Here is a 19,495-nt window from a genome sequence, read left to right on the forward strand (position 1 = left end):
GACAAGTGTGTCACCCGAGCGTCTGCATGTTCTTTACGCTCTGACTCACAGAGCCCTTTCAAAGTTTGCAGAAACATTAATGTTTCTGACATCAACTTTATTTTGCCACAGTTGAGCCTTTCTTCATCCTCCACTCTGCCCATCACTCTCTCTCTCTCCCCTCTCTATCTCTGTGCTGCTCATTAATCACCCGGCCGGCGAGCTGTGATGATAAAGCAACTTGCAGAGCGGGAGTCAAAGACGCTCAGAGGACATGAGAGAAAATTTCTATATAAATGGGAGGGAGGGGGCGTCATGGATGGAGATTCTCTGTTGTTCTGTCAGTTCAGACACAGACGGAGCTGAGCGGTGGACTGTAAATGACCTACGAGGCGTCCACAAGTTTACACACGTTTTTTACGTCTGTTAATTCAGCTGTTCACATGTCAAAAAGATGAGAGGAAAGAGAGGATGCAAACTGTTTGAGTCAAGCAAAAATACTAAATATTTGATAGTTCTAGTGTCTTACTAATAATAATAAGAACTTTATTTATAGCACCTTTAAAAATATAGTTTACAAAGTGCTTTGACAGTACAACAACAGACAGTCCTGTTGATCACAAGCGAACACAAAACTAGGGTAAAATTGCAAAGTGCCAGAAGTAAAAAGTTGGTATAAAATAATAAAAAGAATAAAACCAAAAACAACAACAGAAGCAATAAAAGCAATAGAAAATATTAATAAATTAATAAAATAATAAATTGAAATAAAAATAAAACTAAACAAAATTAAAAATCATATGTAGAAATAAATAAATACATTTGAACTAAATAAATAAAACAAATTAAAAAAGGTAAAAATAATTATAGAACTAAATGTTTTTTACTTGTCATACATGGCAGCAAACTGAATATTTTTGGAGTTATTTTTATTTATTTTTTGCACTGACTGTAAGACAAAAAAGACACTTTGAAACTTTAACAGACATTTCTCAGTATTGTCTGACATTTTTATTCATACACAATTCATTCATAAACTGGGGAAAATAAAATAAATATGAATAAATAATGATAAATATATTATATTATAATAATAATAATATAATAATAATAATAATATAATAATAATAATAATAATAATAATAATAATAATAATAATAATAATAATAATAATATAAAAACATTACTGCAGGAGTCTGCTGCTGTCTTTGGTGTGTTTATCCAGAAGAGGGAGCTGGAGAGACGTGTTAGCACCTTCACTCATTGTAATTCTGTTTGGTGTGAATGGATGGATTATTGAAGAGGCAGTGGGTCCGGAGGCCGAAGGTCACTTTATATGATGGAAAGTCACAGAGCAGGATGAATGAATGTATATATATCTATATTTAATCCACTGAAGCAAGTTTAATTATTCTTTTAATGAATACACATGAATTTGTGAATGAGGTATGATTTTTTAATGGTAGTAACCTGCACTCACCTTTTCTAACTAATTTGGGCAATAATGTGCTTGATTAGATTTCAATATCTGTGCAGGAAAACTCAACTAATTTGTCCTTTTCTCATCTGTCCCGAACATTGAGCAGATTATGAGACAATGGGCCTCTTTGTGTCTTTTTAATTGTTTTATTTGTCTTTGCGTTCATTTTAATATCTTTTTCGTCAGCATGTGTTCATTTCAGTGACTACTTTGCAGAGGTAAGACTGGGTGAAATAAGAACGGATCAGCAGCAATCTTCAGCCCAGTTTGACGCAAATATCTTTCATTTTTTAGCAGACACCTGCTTGATTGTTTTTCCTGCTCACTTGCTTCCAGCCACAAGGAACCCTTCCCTTCATACCTCCTTTTTTTAATTTCATTTTCTCACACTAGTTGTTATATCATCAGACCTCCAAGAACAATTATTTTCTAAATTATATATTGAATTTGACCATTATTGAACAAGCTAAAGTGCATTCAGAGGGATGATTGGATGGTTGAAGACAAAATTACAAAAATGATAACTAGGAGATTAAAATGGTTTGCAGCAGTCATTCTATAAAAGTTATTGCACCATCAAAATGAAATGTTATCATATAGATTATATTATAATTTCTGAAAATAAAATGAATGTATGTACTGTAGCTGTATCATTTATATAAAAGCTGTGTGGCCATTACGGCAGAAGTTAATGTTGAGCAGCTTTTTATCAGCTGAACTAATAGAATTCCCTCTGTTTTCAATAAACGAGTCGAGCTGCAGCTAACAATTCGTTTTCAGGTCAATTAATCTGTTTATTACTCATGATTTAGTAATTCATGTCAGAAAAATATCAGAAGTGAAATTTAAAATGCTCATCACAAGTTTCCAGAGCTCAAAGTGATATAGTTAAAACAAATAGTTTATTCTTACAAAGCAGGAAGAAAACTGTTTAGATCAGACCTAAAAATGGGTCAACAGAATTGTTTTCCTCGTTTGTGTCTCCGGGCCTTTATAGATTCCTAAACATTAGCCAGTTTTGTAATTTGGATAATAAGGGTTGAAGTAAAAAAAGAGGTTGGAAATGCTGTCAGATTGTTCTCTGCTGTTTATTCGGCTAATTATTTTCCTCTTTTTTTCTCTTCTCTGTCTTGCAGGGATTTGAAGACCCCAAAGACAAGTGAGTAATAACTGTATCTCTTCATTATTATGCTCCCTGTCCTCCTCATCATCTCTATGATGTGTCTTTTTGTCTGTTTGCATTGACTCGCTCTTACTGTCAGCAGAGATCTTGCAAAAATAACAGAGCAAGAAGAATCAATGGGAGCACTTTGAGATCAATAACAAACATGAGCCCTGGGAGGAAAAGTAATTGACACTATTAATGAGCGCTGGAGAGTCAGAATTAATGACGTGAGTCGCAGTTTGAGTCACAGTAACTGAGTCAGGTGTCAGTTTAGACATCGATTTTAGATTTCACTGTAGGAATATAGAAGTTGCGTGAAGTCCACGAGATCTGAAGACGCCCGATTTCTTTCTGCTGTGAGCTCACATACATTAATGCTGCTTAAAAATCAACAATGGAAAACACAACAACATCAGCGGCCATGAAATGTAACGAGAAACTTAATTTTGTCTCTGCGTATAACAGATGCAAACACCCAATTTACTTACAAGCCTAAACAAAGCACAGATGGTAACATTAAGTCGGTATGCTCCTGGAGCACCTATGGAAGGCTGTAAGGTACAAAAATACCTGCACTTTGTTACTTTAAAATTCTTGCAGATGAATTTTAATACAAATACGAAGAAAAACATGTCTGTCTTTGGTGACAAAAGTTCAGCAGAGTCAGTAAAGCTGCAGGGTTGTATAAGCTTCCCTGATATATATCTATACATTAAACACTTCAGGTGAACACAGAGGGTAGACAAAATAATGTAAACAGCTGATTAAAAGGTATTAACTTTATATTGCAAAGGCCTGAAAATAACCTAAAGGGCCTGAAAACTATTCGTCAGTAAGCTTGTTGCTAAGTGTAACATGGGCCACAATTTGGGACAGTGTGGGATGTTATTTAGCAATATTTAAAAATAAAAATCTGAGTTTCTGCAAACCAAAAAGTCTCAGAATTAACAAGTTCAAAAGTCAAAAGAGGCTCTTATATTATAAAAAAAGTCATTTTTTGTTATTTTCCCAAACACCTTTTTTTCAGTTTTGGTTATTGCAAAGTTTGCGATAATTTGATTCAGAATGGAAAATATTAGTGGTCCTGGAAAAGTCTTGGAAAAGTTTTTAGATTTTGTCAACGTGGGGACCTCATTTGTTGTCATGATGTCTCGACACACAAAGTAATGATGCAGATTTTGTGAGCGATGCAGCCACGAGTGATATAGCCCCTGTGAAATGCTTTAAGTCGTATCACGTTGCTATGGAAACCCTGATATAAAGTCATTACTGCCAGGACGGTTTTACAGCTGGTACCTGCTCTGATTATGCATTCAGCTTCATATGACCCTCCTGTCCAGCAGTGTTTGTACTTGTCGTAAAGTAAATTTGAGTCCTCCTTCAGACAGTGTTTATGTCATTTCGTCTAAATTCCGAGATGATATCGTTCGAGTCTAACGCTGTCAGCTGGAGATGTCCATAAAGTGGTGCAGAGACTGTCTTCAGAATATAGAAAAGACAAAAAGACAGAGGAGGGGAAGTTTAGCCCGAAGGCTGTCAGCGATCAAAGAGCTGCAGTCATTTATGAAGAAGTTGTTCTCCTCTTCTCCTCCCAAACTGCTCTGTATCTGTGAGTTTGTTGTGACATCACAGTGAGCCGGAGCGTCCACGCTGACAGCCTCTGCTCCGGGCTACAGCACAGATCCTGCTTCTCATGCACGCTGACAGCTTTTTGAGTTTGAGAGGAAGTACACGCTGCGTTGGTATCGCGCTCTGGTGGAAAGCGTCTCTGGACACAGAATCAGTTTAGTTTGAGCGGTCTGGTGCAGTCAGACACTTGTTGATGTCAGCAGTCACTTATTAAGTCCATTTATGAGGCGATTGACTCAGAAGATTATCTCTGAAAAGTATCACACCCTGAATGTTAACCCTTAAAAACCTGGCTTTAAAACACATGGGAAGAAGGCAGTGAGCAACTTAACAAGTAATGGCCCAAAAATTAGCAAGAAAATAGTAGAAAGTAACAAAAAATGGGGGCGCCTGGTGGCTCAGTGGATAGGGCGGCACCCCATATGCGGAGGCCGTGTCCTCGCCGCTTTGCTGCATGTCTCCCCCTTTCATGCTCACACTGTCCTGTCAATTAAAGGCAATAAAAGCCCAGAAAAATAACTTAAAAAATTTTAAATAAGAAAGTTAAAATAAAGTTACATATGTATATTACCTATGTAAATATTAACAACGTTCATATGTTGCACATATAATATCGTATAGAAATTTCTTTTTTGTATAAAATGGAACCGCGGCATTTTATTTTTCAATAACCGATGGAGAAGGGGCGGGATTTAATATGTTTTACTTCCTCCCACTCCTTTTCGGATATGTTTGTATGTTTGTCTGTAACTATATGATATCCTATTTTTATTTCATTCAAATCAAATACTGGAAACAAGAAAATAACTTTAGGATAATGCTAAACATAAACAGCCTGGTAAATGAAATAAATAAATAAGTAAATAAATAGATAGATAGATAGAGAGATAAATAAATAAACATGCTTTGGCTTGTCAGTGTTAAAAAAAAGTGAGCTTGTTTGCAGTGGTGTTCAGCCTGCAGAGTCCCACAGAGCCAGACAACATCCATCTGTGGTAGAGAAGGCGGCCCGTGTGCCATTTATACATTTTTAAGTTATTAAAATGTGGCTGTAAACGCTCAGAATACGGTCTAATAACGATTCTCCAACTCGGTCACATTTTCCACACAGACTCAAGCGTGCGTACACGAGCTGAGACGTGACGTGAGTTTGCATCGCAGCCTCGGCTCATTTCCACGATGATTAATGTTGAGCTGCGCGTTGGGAGTGACCATACACCCGGTATTCTGTCGTATGTTCGTACTGTGAATGAGGGCCCGTAGGTTTTTTTCTTTTTATCGATGGTGTCATATTTGGCTGCAGCGGGGAACTATTTTTATTGAAAAAAACTATAAAAACTTCCTGCTGAGCACCAAACAGCAGACAGACAGCAAGAGAGAAACTGTTGAACACAGCGGAGCATTTAGCAGCTAAAAAGTCGAATATTTCCCTTTGGAGTTCAGTTCAGTTCAGTTCAGTTCAGTTCAGTTCAATTCAATGCAGTTCAAAACTTTTATTAGGGACTCAGCCCATAGAGGGTATGTAGACAATAATTTGAAAAAATAATTTTGAAAAAAATAAAATGAAAAGGGGAAATAGAAAAAATACATACAAATATATACAGTATATTTTTAAAAATTCCACACTGAATCAGGCATTTACTTACCGATATAAACGCCAGTGGCTCCAATAGCTAGAGACAAAATTACGCCATTTTCAGATTTTACCACTCACACATATACCCAAAAATCAGATTTCTTATTACAGCAGAACAAACGGGAACACCAACACTGGCAAACGTTTGGTTTGCATTAGTACTCCGAGAGGCTTTGAGCAGCAGCCTCGTGCTGTCGTTACAGGCTTCAGTCAGTCTCCGAAAGCCGCCTTTTTTGTAGCGACGCCACAGATGGGCATTTAACAGAGGCGTACAGGAAACTTTAAACAGAGAGGTCTTCACAGTCTGCGCACACAAACTACATTTACGAGCCAACATTTACCTGGTGCTTAACTTACAACACTGACAACACAGGAGGAAGTCAGGAAATACCAATTTTCTGTCTTCTGACAATCACGATGTTACATTAAATTTATCCATACCATACTGTGAACAGACTCAGTGGAGACCAAGAGCTCAAAGAGAGCGATTATTTGTATGATATAAAATGGTTTAATATTCTGATAATATACATCCAGTATAAATCTTAAGTTCTCATTACATCCTGTGCATTTTCTCAATCTGCTGTTGCATTCATTCGTTTTCTTCCCATCAAGAATATGATTTTTTTTATTCTTTATTTTTTTGAGAAAATAAAACAAGTGTCCGTCACTAATCACTGTGAGCTCAGAAGCACGACGTCTCTATCTGATTAGCTCTTGTCAACGAGGCCGGAGTAGCACTTTGCAGATTTGGTGATTAGTCCTAAACTGAGCGGCTCATCAGCGTCTTTTGAGATTGAGGGGAGTGCTGCTGTTTTTAGGTCAATTGCTCCTTTTTCACTTTGCATATGATTAGCCAAATGTTACTGCACCTCAGGATGGGTTGTTAGGGTGACCATAAAACAATTACACATGATTTCTGATTGTTCCTGAAAGGGGAAAATAGCTGCTCACTTGTGGGGTTTTTTTTCTAAGAAGAAAAAAAAGTTGAGTTGTGATCTGAAGAGCCTGAGATGTAAATGTCACCCGCTCTCATCTTGTGTCATCCAGACATTTCATTTTCAGAAACACGCAGGAGAACCTAAACCCAGAGGACGAGGTGGACGAGTTCCTGGGCCGCGCCATCGACGCACGCAGCATCGACCGTCTGCGCTCCGAACACGTCAAGAAGTTCCTGCTCACCTTCAGAGAGCCTGACCTGGAGAAAAAGGTTAGCACGTACACACACACACACACAGTGACACACACTGCCAATATAGCAGCAAATAATTGGCCGTGACAAGCAATCTTCCCCGTGCAAAAAGCTCTCCTCCCACTTGCTTTTTTCTGTCCCTTGAGGAAGTCAGTCAAAGCAAAGTCAAACAGAGAAAGGCAGGAACTGGTTTAAAGGGGGAAGAGACAGCAGCTAAAGGAAAGAGGAAATGAACTGCTTCAGACAGTGAAGGACGGGCCGAGAGGAGAGGTTAGAGCTCGGGTCGCTGCAGAAGAGTTTTGGGAAAACGAGAAAAAGAACTGAGTCCTGTTTTCAAGTTTCACTTTCTTCCTGATACGGGAAGAGAGTTACAAAGTGAAGACTTTGAGCACACCTGAAGCACTTTCAGTTTTTTGGTTTTGGTTTAAAAAAAAAAAAAAGAAAAACATAAACAAACACACAAGAAAATAAATAGATGAATAAATATAATAATCAAATAAATTAATTTTTTTAAAAAAAAAAAAGCAAGGAAACAAAACAAAATACATAACGAGAAAAATAAACAGATGTGCTTTCTGTCTTTTTAATAAACAAAAATAAAGAAATGACAAAATAAATAGGTAAATGAATAAATAAAAAGCGAGAAGAGAAACAAAACACAATAAATAAAAAGAAAAAATAAACAGATGTGCTTTCTGTTTTTTAATAAACATAAAGAAATTTAAAAATAAATAGGTAAATAAATAAATACAAAGCAAAAAAACAAAACAAAATATATAACAAGACAAAGACAAACACACAGCACATTCAGTCAGAGGATTGGGGAAAGAAGGTAACATCATTTTCCAAAAGCTTGACACTTTTATTGTTATTAATTAAGCTGACAGACCTAAGAGGAGCTTTCAGGTTCAAGAGGAAAAATACAAAACTTCGGAGTTGACTTTGAGAATTTCTGTTTGTGGATGAAAAATTTGACTGCTGCTCGTTTAGAGATATGAACGTCCCGCATATATTTTCTGCGTGAAGCAGCAAAAGAAACAGACAGTGAAAATGATTGTTGAGGGTCGTATTGACCTACCAGCAACATTACACCTTTCACTATGTCAATATGTCGATGTACAATATGCCACAGACAAAACATATATATGGATATTTATTTTTAACTTGGTTTCAAATTAAAAGCCCTCTAGCATTTCTGTGGACAGAATCCCTTCATTTGTTAACAAAAGACTTGTATTTTAAATATTGATGGCTGTTATCAAAGGCAAACTAGTAGAAAGACAGAAAGACTGACAGGCAGCAGCAGCGCTATTTGTGTTAACAACACACTCGAGCGAGCCGCAGCAGATCAGCGAGATAGCTGTCACACACAGACGGAGGGAGGCTGCGTGTCCACAGGCAGTACCTGGACTCATAAAAGGTCTCATCATTTCTGTAGATCTTCAGTTTGATCACAGACAGCGATAATAATGCACAGCTACCAGCAGCCGTCTGAGCCTCACGTCATCGCAGGAACAACATGCAGAGCTGTTTTTATGGGTCGAGAAGAGTATCGAGTCCATCATGTGTCAAAGTAGAATTCTAATGAAGTAAGAAAAAATAACCTTGTTTCAAGTTGAGTGACGTTTTTTATTATTATATATATTTTTTAGATAATTTAGTGTTTTTTTAGCCAAAGGCTGAAAAATTTTCCTAACCATCTCTTGATATTTTGGTCAATCTGATCTGAAACTAAATAAAAAGAAGCATTGTCAGTGTAGTATATCAGTATCTGCGGCGTATATTCTGGCCAGTTTGTGAGAAGAAGTTAAACCACAGAGATATCAAATGTATATATGATTTGTAAGGATTGGAGCTGTCACGTTTGTTCCCCAGAGAATAATGTCAAGTTTTCTTCACTCCACAAAGCAAATTTCAGCATGTTATTATTTATTGCATGTATAATCGTCTTCAAAAATCATGTATTGTTCAGGTTTTACTCTTAAGTACAAGTCAAGTTTGAAGTCTCAGCAAGCAGTTTGTTAGTCGTTCAGGTCAAAGTGCTGACCATTAAAATGACAACAAGAACACAGGGATTTAAGAACACAGTCAAAGCCAAAAGCCAAAAGTCTCACAGCAGTCAAGACTATGTCAAGTTTTCATTTTTCCATGCCTAAGTTGCAAGTGTTGAAAGTGCAATGCATTTTTGCACATTTTGAGGCAAATTTATTTTTGCATCTGTCTGACCTTTTTTCAAATATTAAAAAGCTGTTTCCTTCTCCTCTTGTTCCCTCCTGCAGTACTCCAAACAGGTGGACTCCAGGTTCGGCGCTTACGTGGCTTGCGCCTCCCTCGTCTTTCTCTTCATCTGCTTCATCCAGATCGTCATTGTGCCATCGTGAGTCAACACTTATAAAATACTGCACTGTAGATTTTTATGCCTCAGCACCAGCTACAGGGAAGGATGGAGATATTATGTTTTCAGGCTGTCTGTTGATCCCATTCTTGTGAATGCGATAGCTGAAGAATGCCTAAACTTAGCACAAACATCCACTTGGACTTGGATGAAGTGATTTGATTTTTGTGGTATTAGGTCAAAGGTCAATGTCACTGTGACCTCATAAAACATGTTTTTTTTTGTGAATGCAATATCTCAAGAGTACCTTGAGAGAATGTCTTATGATTTGGCACAAACATTCAATTGGACACATTACTGTCATTTCACCAACTGCTGACCGAACAGAGACAGCTGCTGAAATCGTCCATGTGTCCCCTCTACACTGACTCCGGTATCTCTTAACCAAGAAAAGAAAAAATTGTCGTTGTGATGTTATAGCCGTCTTATATTATCTTTTTATAAAGAAAATAATGTCAGTTTTCACCATGTTATGGAAAATTATGCAAAATATTAATACATTTCAGGGTGATGTGTTGAAGACAGACAAACATTGGAAGAAGGCAATAAGCAACTTAACATTAAATTACCCCAAAATTAGCAAGAAGTTAGTAAAAAGTATTTTCTTTAAATTACCTGGAAGAAGACAATTTTTAAAAAAAAAAATATAAGAAGGAGAAGAAAATTACACCCAAGAAATAGTTAAAAATTAACAATGCAGGGGTGATGGCTCAGTGGATAGTGCAGCGCCCCATGTACAGAGGCTGCGTCCTTGCTGCAGTGGTCGCGGGTTCAAATCCGGCCTTGGCCCATTGCTGCATATCTCCCTCTCTCTCTCTCCCCCTTTCACTCTCACACTGTCCTGTCAATTAAAGGCAATAAAAGCCCAAAAAATAGTCTTAAAAAAAATGCATACATATTTTTTTCTGTAACATAATTTTAAATATGTAGTTATAAGCATTAGATTTTTTTCGAGACATTTTTCCCTTGCTTTTTGATAATATGCAATCCCCCTCAGCTAATTTATAGATCATTTCCTGTCACCTGTTACTTTTTTTTTTAATTTGCAGGACATTTCTTGCCTTTTCCCCTCTGTTTCTTAAAGAAATCCAACCAGTTTTGTCAGATTTCAGAGGCTGAAATGTGTGTGAAAGGCGTCTGAATGCAACAAAACTGATGACCATCCAGGTGTTAAAGTGCTAAAAATGAATAAGATTCTCTGTAACACGTCAGCTGTGGCCAATCTTTGCAAACATTCAGCATACACCTGTCATCTTTGTAATTTCACAAATCTTGCACATTGCTTCGGTCCTTGAGTCCTCACATTATCTATTCCAAGTTCCTCAATCTTTACCCTGAAAACCACAATCATAAAAGTGTAAAAAATCATAACAGAAAAAACTGAATGGATGAGTTATAAAAGAGAATATAAAATCAAAATCAGTGTAATTGCAGCCGAGCAGCCGCCAGATTCAAAGAGCTCTTGCAGATTTTGTCTCCAGGCGAGCCCTCCTCTCTTTTTTTATCTCTGCTGCACTCAGACTTTCCTCCCTGTCCATCTCTCAGTATTGATCTTCTTTAGCCCATCTCTTTATTAACCTTTCTCCTTGATCCTTTCATCTCACCACCCCCTTCTCCTCTTTTATTCTTGCCTTTACCTCTCAGAGTCCCTCCTTCGCTGTCTCCTCACCGCCTCTTCCCTCTCATTGTTGAATCTGTTCTCCTTAATCATTTTCACCGTGATCACACTTTCTCTCCTGCGTTTTCTGGGCCCACACACACATAATGCCTATACTTCTGTAATATTTACATCGACACAAGGTCAGAGACAATGAAGGGAAGCAGATGCTGCAGCCCACAGAGAAACAAACAGTGAAAAATAAAGTGCAGAAATAATATGAACATAATGACATCCTCTCTGTGTCGTCTGCAGCTCCAGTCTGATGATCGGCTTCTTCATCTCCTGTCTTATTATCCTGGCGGCTGTCATGTTCGTCTCAACCGTCTACTGCTGTTTTGGGGTGAGTATAGTCTGCTCGTGATGAATGAAATCGCCCCCTGCACATCTAAAACATTTTTTCCAGTGATAAGAAATGGGAGCAATTTTAGGATTCTTTTACAAGGAAGCAGTTTTGTAGAATATATATCTCAGATGTCAGCAGAAACACAGAGGAGGCCGGTTCCTGTTTCCTGATATAGAACTTTACTATCAGACATCACAGAGACAAATGTGTTAAATCTTTTATCTGCGTGTGGTTTGATGCTGAACTCGCTGTTGATTCCAGATAATGTCAGTGACGCAGAAATTTAAACGTGATCTGCTCTTGACCTCGAAGCAAGTTCCTTTAAATGGTTTATTTGCACCCGGGTAAGAACAGTCGCACTGCAGCTATTCAGCTGCTCGTATTATTATGGATCCCACTGCGTGCTGTGATTGGCTAGTACTCGTCACGTTGATGCGTGGAGGATGAAAGCAGGTAGGGCGAAGTGGTCATGGTTGGGGCAAGGACCATAGTTTATAGAAATAATGGACGTAGCTACCGCTAGTCACCCCATTGGTTTGTGTTTTGAAGCCTTGAGTTCCAACATTTTTACATCTCAGATCGTCACATATTGCTGCTTTAGAGTGGACTTCTATGTCTACATATTATGCTCGAGGCATCATTTTGTGTCTCCTATTGACGTTTTTTTTTTACGCTCTTTTTGCCTTTATTGATAGGACAGCTTAAGCGTGAAAGGGGGAGATACAGGGGATGACATGCAGCAAAGGGCTGAGGCTGGAATTAAACCTGCAGCCGCTGCGGCGAGGACGCAGCCTCTGTACATGGGACATTGAGTGAACTCTTAAAACCCATAATTCTTGCTTTTTTATAGACACAGTGAACGTGACTGTTTTTGGATGTGTTAAACACGGGTGAGTGATAGAAACTGAGCACACTTAAAGGCGACAGGAAGGGGGATGATGTCAAAGAGCAGATCTCACCTGAGAAATCTCCTTTAATCCGTCCATTTCCTGCTCTGTCCGCGGGCTGAAATGTCAGGAGGGACAAGAGAGATTTTAGGAAAGTGGAGCTGCTGCTGCTGGTTTTCACTGATGAGTCATGGTTCTGTTTAATTAAAAATTAAAAAAAAAATCTCCTCATTGAACGAAACATTGCATCAGATGCACCGAGCACTTAAAAAATGTTTTACCTTCACCTTTCTATTGCACTGCTGTGGGCTTGGATGCAGCATTTCTTCCCTTTTATGCATGCAGATACATAAAAAATGACAAACTGAAACTTGAGACCTTCTATTTCTGCATCTACTAAACGTACAGAGAAGACTTTTGGGCTCAGCCTTCTTATCAGATTTTAGATGAAGTAGCTGTAACTCCGAAACTTACCTGCACACCTCTGCTGTATGTATTAAAGGATTATTTTGTGGCTTCAGATAAAAATGAGCAAGATTAGCTTAAATGAATGAATTATAGATAAATATTCACTGACTGAATTCCTCTCCCCCCTTCGCTTTGTCTGTTTTTTTTCCCCGTGCTCGCAGCTCTTCCCAGTCCCTCTGCAGACTCTTTCTAAGAGAATAGTCCAGTCCAGACTAAACAGCACCCTGGTGGGCGTCTTCACCATCATCATCGTCTTTCTCTCCGCTTTCATCAATATTGTAAGTTCTAGCTTAGCAGCATGCAGAAGATCTTCAAAGCACTGAGCGTTTTGTAATTACACCCACGATTCATAAAAACCGATTCCCCTCTGCCGTGTCCTCACTGAACTGTTCAGTTCACCTGCAGCAGCCTCGACCTGCGGAACTGCATCAGGACAGAGCTCAACATCACTCTGACCGCCGTGAACGCGTGCCACGCCCACCTCCTCAACTACAGCCTGGACACACAGCACAGCCCCTGTGGAGACGACGCCCTCGTCTGCAGCTTACCTGAGGTACAACTGTGCCTTGTTTTCATAGTGTGTGTGTGCACGTGTGTATGTGTTTTTTTATTTTACATAGTGTGATTTCTGCCTCAAAATATCTCGTTTTAAAGCAGAAAAAGCATAGTTTGTTCTCTGATTTATTTCAACAACAAGCTAATTTATGCTGTGAATATATGCAAGTAAGAGCGAGGAGGAAAATGAACCATATCAGATTACTGCAGTTGGTGGAAATTGAAGCTTTAAAAAAAAAGAAAAGAAAAATCAACTCGGATGAGCATCCAATTTGTCTGCAGCAATAAAGCCAATTAATTTCAAGTATTTCTGCAAGAAAAATCCCCATGGTTTGTTAGTGACTTATTATGTTGATCAATTATATCTGCTACAAATATTTAGGCCGCCTCGTTAACGAAAGAAGATTTCAGGCAGGAACAGAATCATCAGAAAAAAGTGACTGAAGTCGCCTTTATTACCTTTCCCCCAAAATTATGAAACACACAACCACTGCGTATTATACGTTCAGATTCTTTGAGCGTCTTTAAGAAACAGTTCAAATCGACATTTTTATTTTGGCCTTCTCTTAGATGAAAACCTTAATACGCCACTGTTCTCTTTAATTATGATCACTGATTGTTTATCAACCAATGTTAATTCATTGGTCTTATATTGATGCTGTTCTGTTGTCTCTGATATTGAATCTTTTATTTTTATAGCGTTTTTTTTATCTTTGACCTTCTGATTCTTGTAATTTCTCTATATTGTATCACTATGTCTCTCTTTATTCCTTTATTTATTTCTTCTCTCTCTGTGAAGCACTTTGAGCTGCATTCTATGTATGAAAGGTGCTATATAAATCAATATTATTATTTTTTTTTTTTAGGTGATGAAAATGTTACATTTAACTTTCTTGAACTATAGAGACACAGACCTTGAGAGGGTCTGTGTCTCCATAGTTCAAGAAAATGCTGAATAAGACTTTTTTTTAGGTGATGAAAATGTTACATTTAACTTTCTTGAACTACAAAAAAAACATGAAATGGCGCCGGCAACGCCTGAATCTTGGGAAACGCCATGGTCAAATAGGGAAATTAGCTTTAGAGACCAAAGCCGTTTTTTTGTACCAGGTTATGAACATGTTTATTTGTGGGTAAGTTGGGTTCGGGGGGTCTGTGGGGATTGACTCACTTTTTGAGCCAGCCTCATGTGGCCATTAGAGCAACTGTTTTTGGCACTTTGGCGTTGGCTTCATTTTTCAGCCCCGGACGTTGCTGCCTGCTGATATCAGTCAAAATGTTCTTTTTTTGTCTGCCTGAACGGCACTGTTGTTGTTAAACACAGAACAACGAGTCATTGCAATAAAAGGCCACAAATGTTCAGCCTGTTACAGTGAAGCACTTGGAATTAGATACTTTTAATGCTTCAGACGTGTGATATGATTTCAAACAGCAGCAGAACAAATGGATGCTAAGTGAGGGTAATTGCAGGTATGAATTATAACATTTGGCTAGCACAGTGATGTGTAAATGACCAGTTAAGGAGTGAAAATAGTGGGTTTATCGCGTGTTTTATAATACCTCTGGATGTGATTCATTCAGTCAAACTGTGTGTTACAGAATATAAAGCATGACAACCGAACATAAAAGCAAATGTTCCTTTCCTCTCTTTATCTCCCTCAGTACTTCTCGTCGTGCGTGCTGCTGAGCCTGCTGGCCTGCTCCGTCTTCCTGCAGATCAGCAGCATCGGTAAACTCTTCCTCATGCTCTTCATCGAGCTGCTCTACCTCCTCATCATGGAGGTGCCCAAAGTGAACCTCTTCGACAACCAGGACCTGCTGGTGATGGCAAACGCCGTCACATTTGTGTGAGTCATCACTGTGTGTGTTTGTTGTCATGGCTGTGATGTTGAAATCTTGATGTTCTGACTTCTTATTGGCTCTTTTCGTGTCTTCCCTCACAGCGAGAGCGTGAACGGAACAAGGTGAGGCTGATGGCGATTTGTGTTACTGCAGAGGCCCAAAGCATCATCTCTGTCATCAGCTAACAGCATCATTATCACTGTGCAGGCACAAATGTGATTATAATGACCTGCTGGCAACAGATGCTAACGCTAATGAGCCAAAATTCAGAGGGTAGCTTGTTTTTGTGCCACAAAGTCAGTCTTTACACTCCAACACCTGCATGTTTGATGAGTTTAGTGCTTAGCGTTACACACAAGAATTCCTAATGTGTGTGTGTGTGTGTGTGTGTGTGTGTGTGTGTGTTGACCTTCAGCTGTGAGGTGGACACAAAGGTTCCTCTGAAGATTATGACCCCAGTGGTCATTACTGTCTTCGTCCTCGCTCTGTACCTTCACGCCCAGCAGGTGGAGTCCACGGCCAGGCTCGACTTCCTCTGGAAGCTGCAGGTCAGTGTGTGTGGGCACATTACTCAATATTTGGGACAAAAAACAAGCCCCCTCAGAGTAAAGCACTACATCCCACCAAGGTTTCAAGTTTCTCTATGTCAAAGATGATTGACAAGGCTAAATCACCTCCTTAACTCATAAAATACACGTCATTCAAACTCGACTCAAACGGTCTTGGTTACTCTTGCTAGTAACTTAGTAAGTAAGTCCACTCTTCCAACAATCACCAGCTGTGGTTTTGGTAAAAATAAATGCTTAATTCACCAAGTTAGAACAAACATGACTTTATTCCCCACAGCCTCTCTGCAGGCTGCCGGCTGTTTACAGTCCTGTAGCTTCTTCCTTCACCTCTAGATGTCACTGTGTCTTTCAAGAATGCAGAAATGACATAGAAAAAGTGTTGTATTGTGACCTAGTTTTGAATATGTGATTATATAAATTATAAATGTATTTTTTTCCTAGACATTTTTCTTTTGCTTTATAAAAATTATTATTTATTTTTTAAACATTTATTTCTGAGTTGCTCATTGCCTTTTTCCCCCATGATTATGAAAGAAATTGCATCAATTTGTTCCAGGTTCAAAGGTTAAAATACTTCCTCAAGGCAAGAAAAGTGATGTCACTCCAGGTTTCATAGAGTTAAACTAATTTTTTATTTTAATTTTTGAAAAAAATTTTAAACACAGCAGTATGTTGCTTAGTTTCAGTGTCAGTATTCCTGCCTGTTTCTTTAAACTGGGGGCCTGCCAAATGATATCTACTGTATGTAATAATACTGACTCTAGATACGTATGTAATTAAACCCACTTTAACAGATCAAACTATCCCATTAAGTCGAAAGGGTTTTTTTTATTCTTAGGAGCTGTGGTGAAGTAAATGAAAAAACTGGGCAGAAAAACAGATAGTAAGTATCAGTAGTAGTAAGTAGTAGTATTTTCTGTGGTAAACTTCTGACAGGCCACAGAGGAGAAGGAGGAGATGGAGGAGCTGCAGGCCTACAACCGCCGTCTGCTCCACAACATCCTGCCTAAAGATGTGGCCGCCCACTTCCTACAGCGCGAACGGCGTAACGATGAGCTCTACTACCAGTCGTGCGAGTGCGTGGCTGTCATGTTTGCCTCCATCAGCAACTTCTCTGAATTCTATGTGGAACTGGAGGCCAACAACGAGGGAGTGGAGTGTCTGCGGCTGCTCAACGAGATCATCGCTGACTTTGACGAGGTGAGATGAGCTGAGTCTGCCTGAGTGAGTATGTATATCTGTGGCTTTAAATGTTGGATCGACTGGTGTCGACTGTCGAAAAAAGTCATCGTATGTTGTCAAAAATCATTAAAAAAATTAAAATGTAGTCATAGTATGAGGTCCAAAATCATTGAAAAAAGTCATAGTATTTTATGTTGTCCAAAAGAAACTGAAAATAAGTCATAGTATAGTATGTCCTAAAAAATCATTGAAAGAATGATTTAGTATAGTATGTTGCCAAAAATCATGAGAAACATCATGCTATAGTACGTCTTCAAAAATAATTTTAAAAAAATCTGTATAATATGTCATCACAAATCATGAAAAAACATGCTACTATAGTATGTCATCACAAATCTTGAAAAAATGTAATTCTATAATGTCTTCAAAAATCATGGACGAACATCATACTACAAAAAACTTCATACTGCATGTCATATTCTGCCTCTAAGACCATAAAGATATGAATGAATGAATGAATGAATGAATGAATGAATGAGGAAAATTAAGTTTTGGAAAGGAATTTTGTTTGACAAAATTTTTTTATTTTTTTTTATTTCAAATCTCACAAATGAGGCTGACTGAAAACAGACCCTCAATGAAAGGAAAAAAGATAAAAACACTGACCAGCTGCCTCTATTCTCTCAATGACCCTTAAGCCCTTAAGCGATCCAGAATGTGGAAAAAAAAAGGGAAAACACAGTATGAAATGAAAAGACGCAAGCTGTGGAGGAGGCCCTTGGGCTTAAACAAGTATTTCATTAAGAAAGCCTTAGCATGCCACATCCTTACAAATCTAATAAAAACTTAATGTTATATGTCATTTAAAAATCATTCGAATCGCACAAAAAGTCATACAATAGCATCTGGTACAAAATGACACAAGAATACTTAAACATATCATCCAAAGTCGCATCAAAAAGTCAAAATATAATATGTGGTCCAAAATCGCACCAAAAAGTCATACTATAATTAAACGACATATGATGGCTAATAGATTCGCTTCATAACATAAAAAGTCGATGACAAGGCCAAAAACATAATTATTTAGCATGTCAAAAAATGGCCAAAAATCACAAAGTACAGTATGGTGGAAAATGTCCCAAATATGGCTGAAAATGACAAAGAATAACTTCTTTAGTCATGTCATAGCATACGAACTTGATAAAAAGGTCAAAAACTTCACAATTTAGCATATCAAAAAAATGGCCAAAAATGTCAAATTTTGACATCCCAAAAATGGCTGAAAATGACATAGAATTTCTTGCTTAGACGCGTTATAGCATGCAAAGTTGATAAAAGGTCAAAATCATATAGTATGACGAAAAATGTCAAATTCTGACATGTCCCAAAATGGCTGAAAAAGACATAGAATAGCTTGTTTAGTCGTGTCGAAGCATACATAGTTGATAAAAAATCCAAAAATGTCATAATTTAGCATGTCGAAAAAATTGCTAAAAACTGCATTGTATAGCTTGGCTAAAAACGTCAAATTTTGACATGTCCCAAAAATGGCTGAAAATGACAGAATAGCTTATTTAGTCGCGTCATAGCATACAAACTTGATATAAACTTCAAAAACATCATGATTTAGCATGTCGACAAAATGGTCAAAAACCGCATAGTATAGTATGGCGAAAGAACTCAAATTTTGACCTCTCCTAAAAATGACTGAAAACCACATAGAATAGCTTCTAGAGACGCATAATAGCATACAAAGTGGGAATAAAGTCCAAAAAAGACCAAAAACCTCATATTTTAGCGTGTCAAAAAAATGGCACAAAAGGCGATAATATAGTATGGTGAAAAAGTCAAATTTTGCCCCCGTCTAAAAATGTCTGAAAACCGCATAGAATAGCTTGTAGAGATGCATAATAGCATACAAAGTGGGAATAAAGTCCAAAAAAGGCCAAAAACTTCATATTTCAGCATGTCAAAAAATGCTCGAAAAGGCAATAGTATAGTATGGCGAAAAAGTCAAATTTTGACCCTTCTGAAAATGGCTGAAAACCACATAGAATAATTTGTAGAGATGCATTTCAATATATAAAGTGGGAATAAAGTCCAAAAAAGACCAAAAACTTCATATTTTAGTGTGTCAAAAAACTGGCCGAAAAGGTAATAGTATAGTATGGCGAAAACGTCAAATTTTGGCCCGTCGTAAAAATGGCTGAAAACCACATGAATAGTTTGTATAGATGCATTTCAGTATATAAAGTGGGAATAAAGTCCAAAAAAGACCAAAAACCTCATATTTTAGCGTGTCAAAAAAATGGCCGAAAAGGCAATAGTATAGTATGGCGAAAAAGTCAAATTTTGCCCCCGTCTAAAAATGTCTGAAAACCACATAGAATAGCTTGTAGAGACGCATAATAGCATACAAAGTGGGAATAAAGTCCCAAAAAGGCCAAAAACTTCATATTTCAGCGTGTCAAAACAATGGCCGCAAAGGCAATAGTATAGTATGGCGAAAA

At 37.9% G+C, this 19,495-nt stretch overlaps 1 protein-coding gene across 1 annotated transcript in view; it reads left to right on the top strand.

Annotated features, from left to right (window-relative positions):
* Positions 1–19,495, top strand: part of adcy5 (adenylate cyclase 5) — a 107,691-nt gene that overhangs the window by 63,464 nt on the left and 24,732 nt on the right. Inside the window, exons 9-18 of the mRNA XM_042494316.1 lie at positions 2,596–2,618; positions 6,940–7,099; positions 9,361–9,458; positions 11,389–11,476; positions 12,996–13,112; positions 13,229–13,387; positions 15,052–15,236; positions 15,333–15,353; positions 15,647–15,779; positions 16,737–17,000. Of these exons, the coding sequence (XP_042350250.1) occupies positions 2,596–2,618; positions 6,940–7,099; positions 9,361–9,458; positions 11,389–11,476; positions 12,996–13,112; positions 13,229–13,387; positions 15,052–15,236; positions 15,333–15,353; positions 15,647–15,779; positions 16,737–17,000 (1,248 nt within the window). The remainder of the gene's footprint in view (positions 1–2,595; positions 2,619–6,939; positions 7,100–9,360; positions 9,459–11,388; positions 11,477–12,995; positions 13,113–13,228; positions 13,388–15,051; positions 15,237–15,332; positions 15,354–15,646; positions 15,780–16,736; positions 17,001–19,495) is intronic.

This window comes from Plectropomus leopardus, chromosome 10 (genome assembly GCF_008729295.1).
Source record: "Plectropomus leopardus isolate mb chromosome 10, YSFRI_Pleo_2.0, whole genome shotgun sequence".
Classification (NCBI taxonomy): domain Eukaryota; kingdom Metazoa; phylum Chordata; class Actinopteri; order Perciformes; family Serranidae; genus Plectropomus; species Plectropomus leopardus.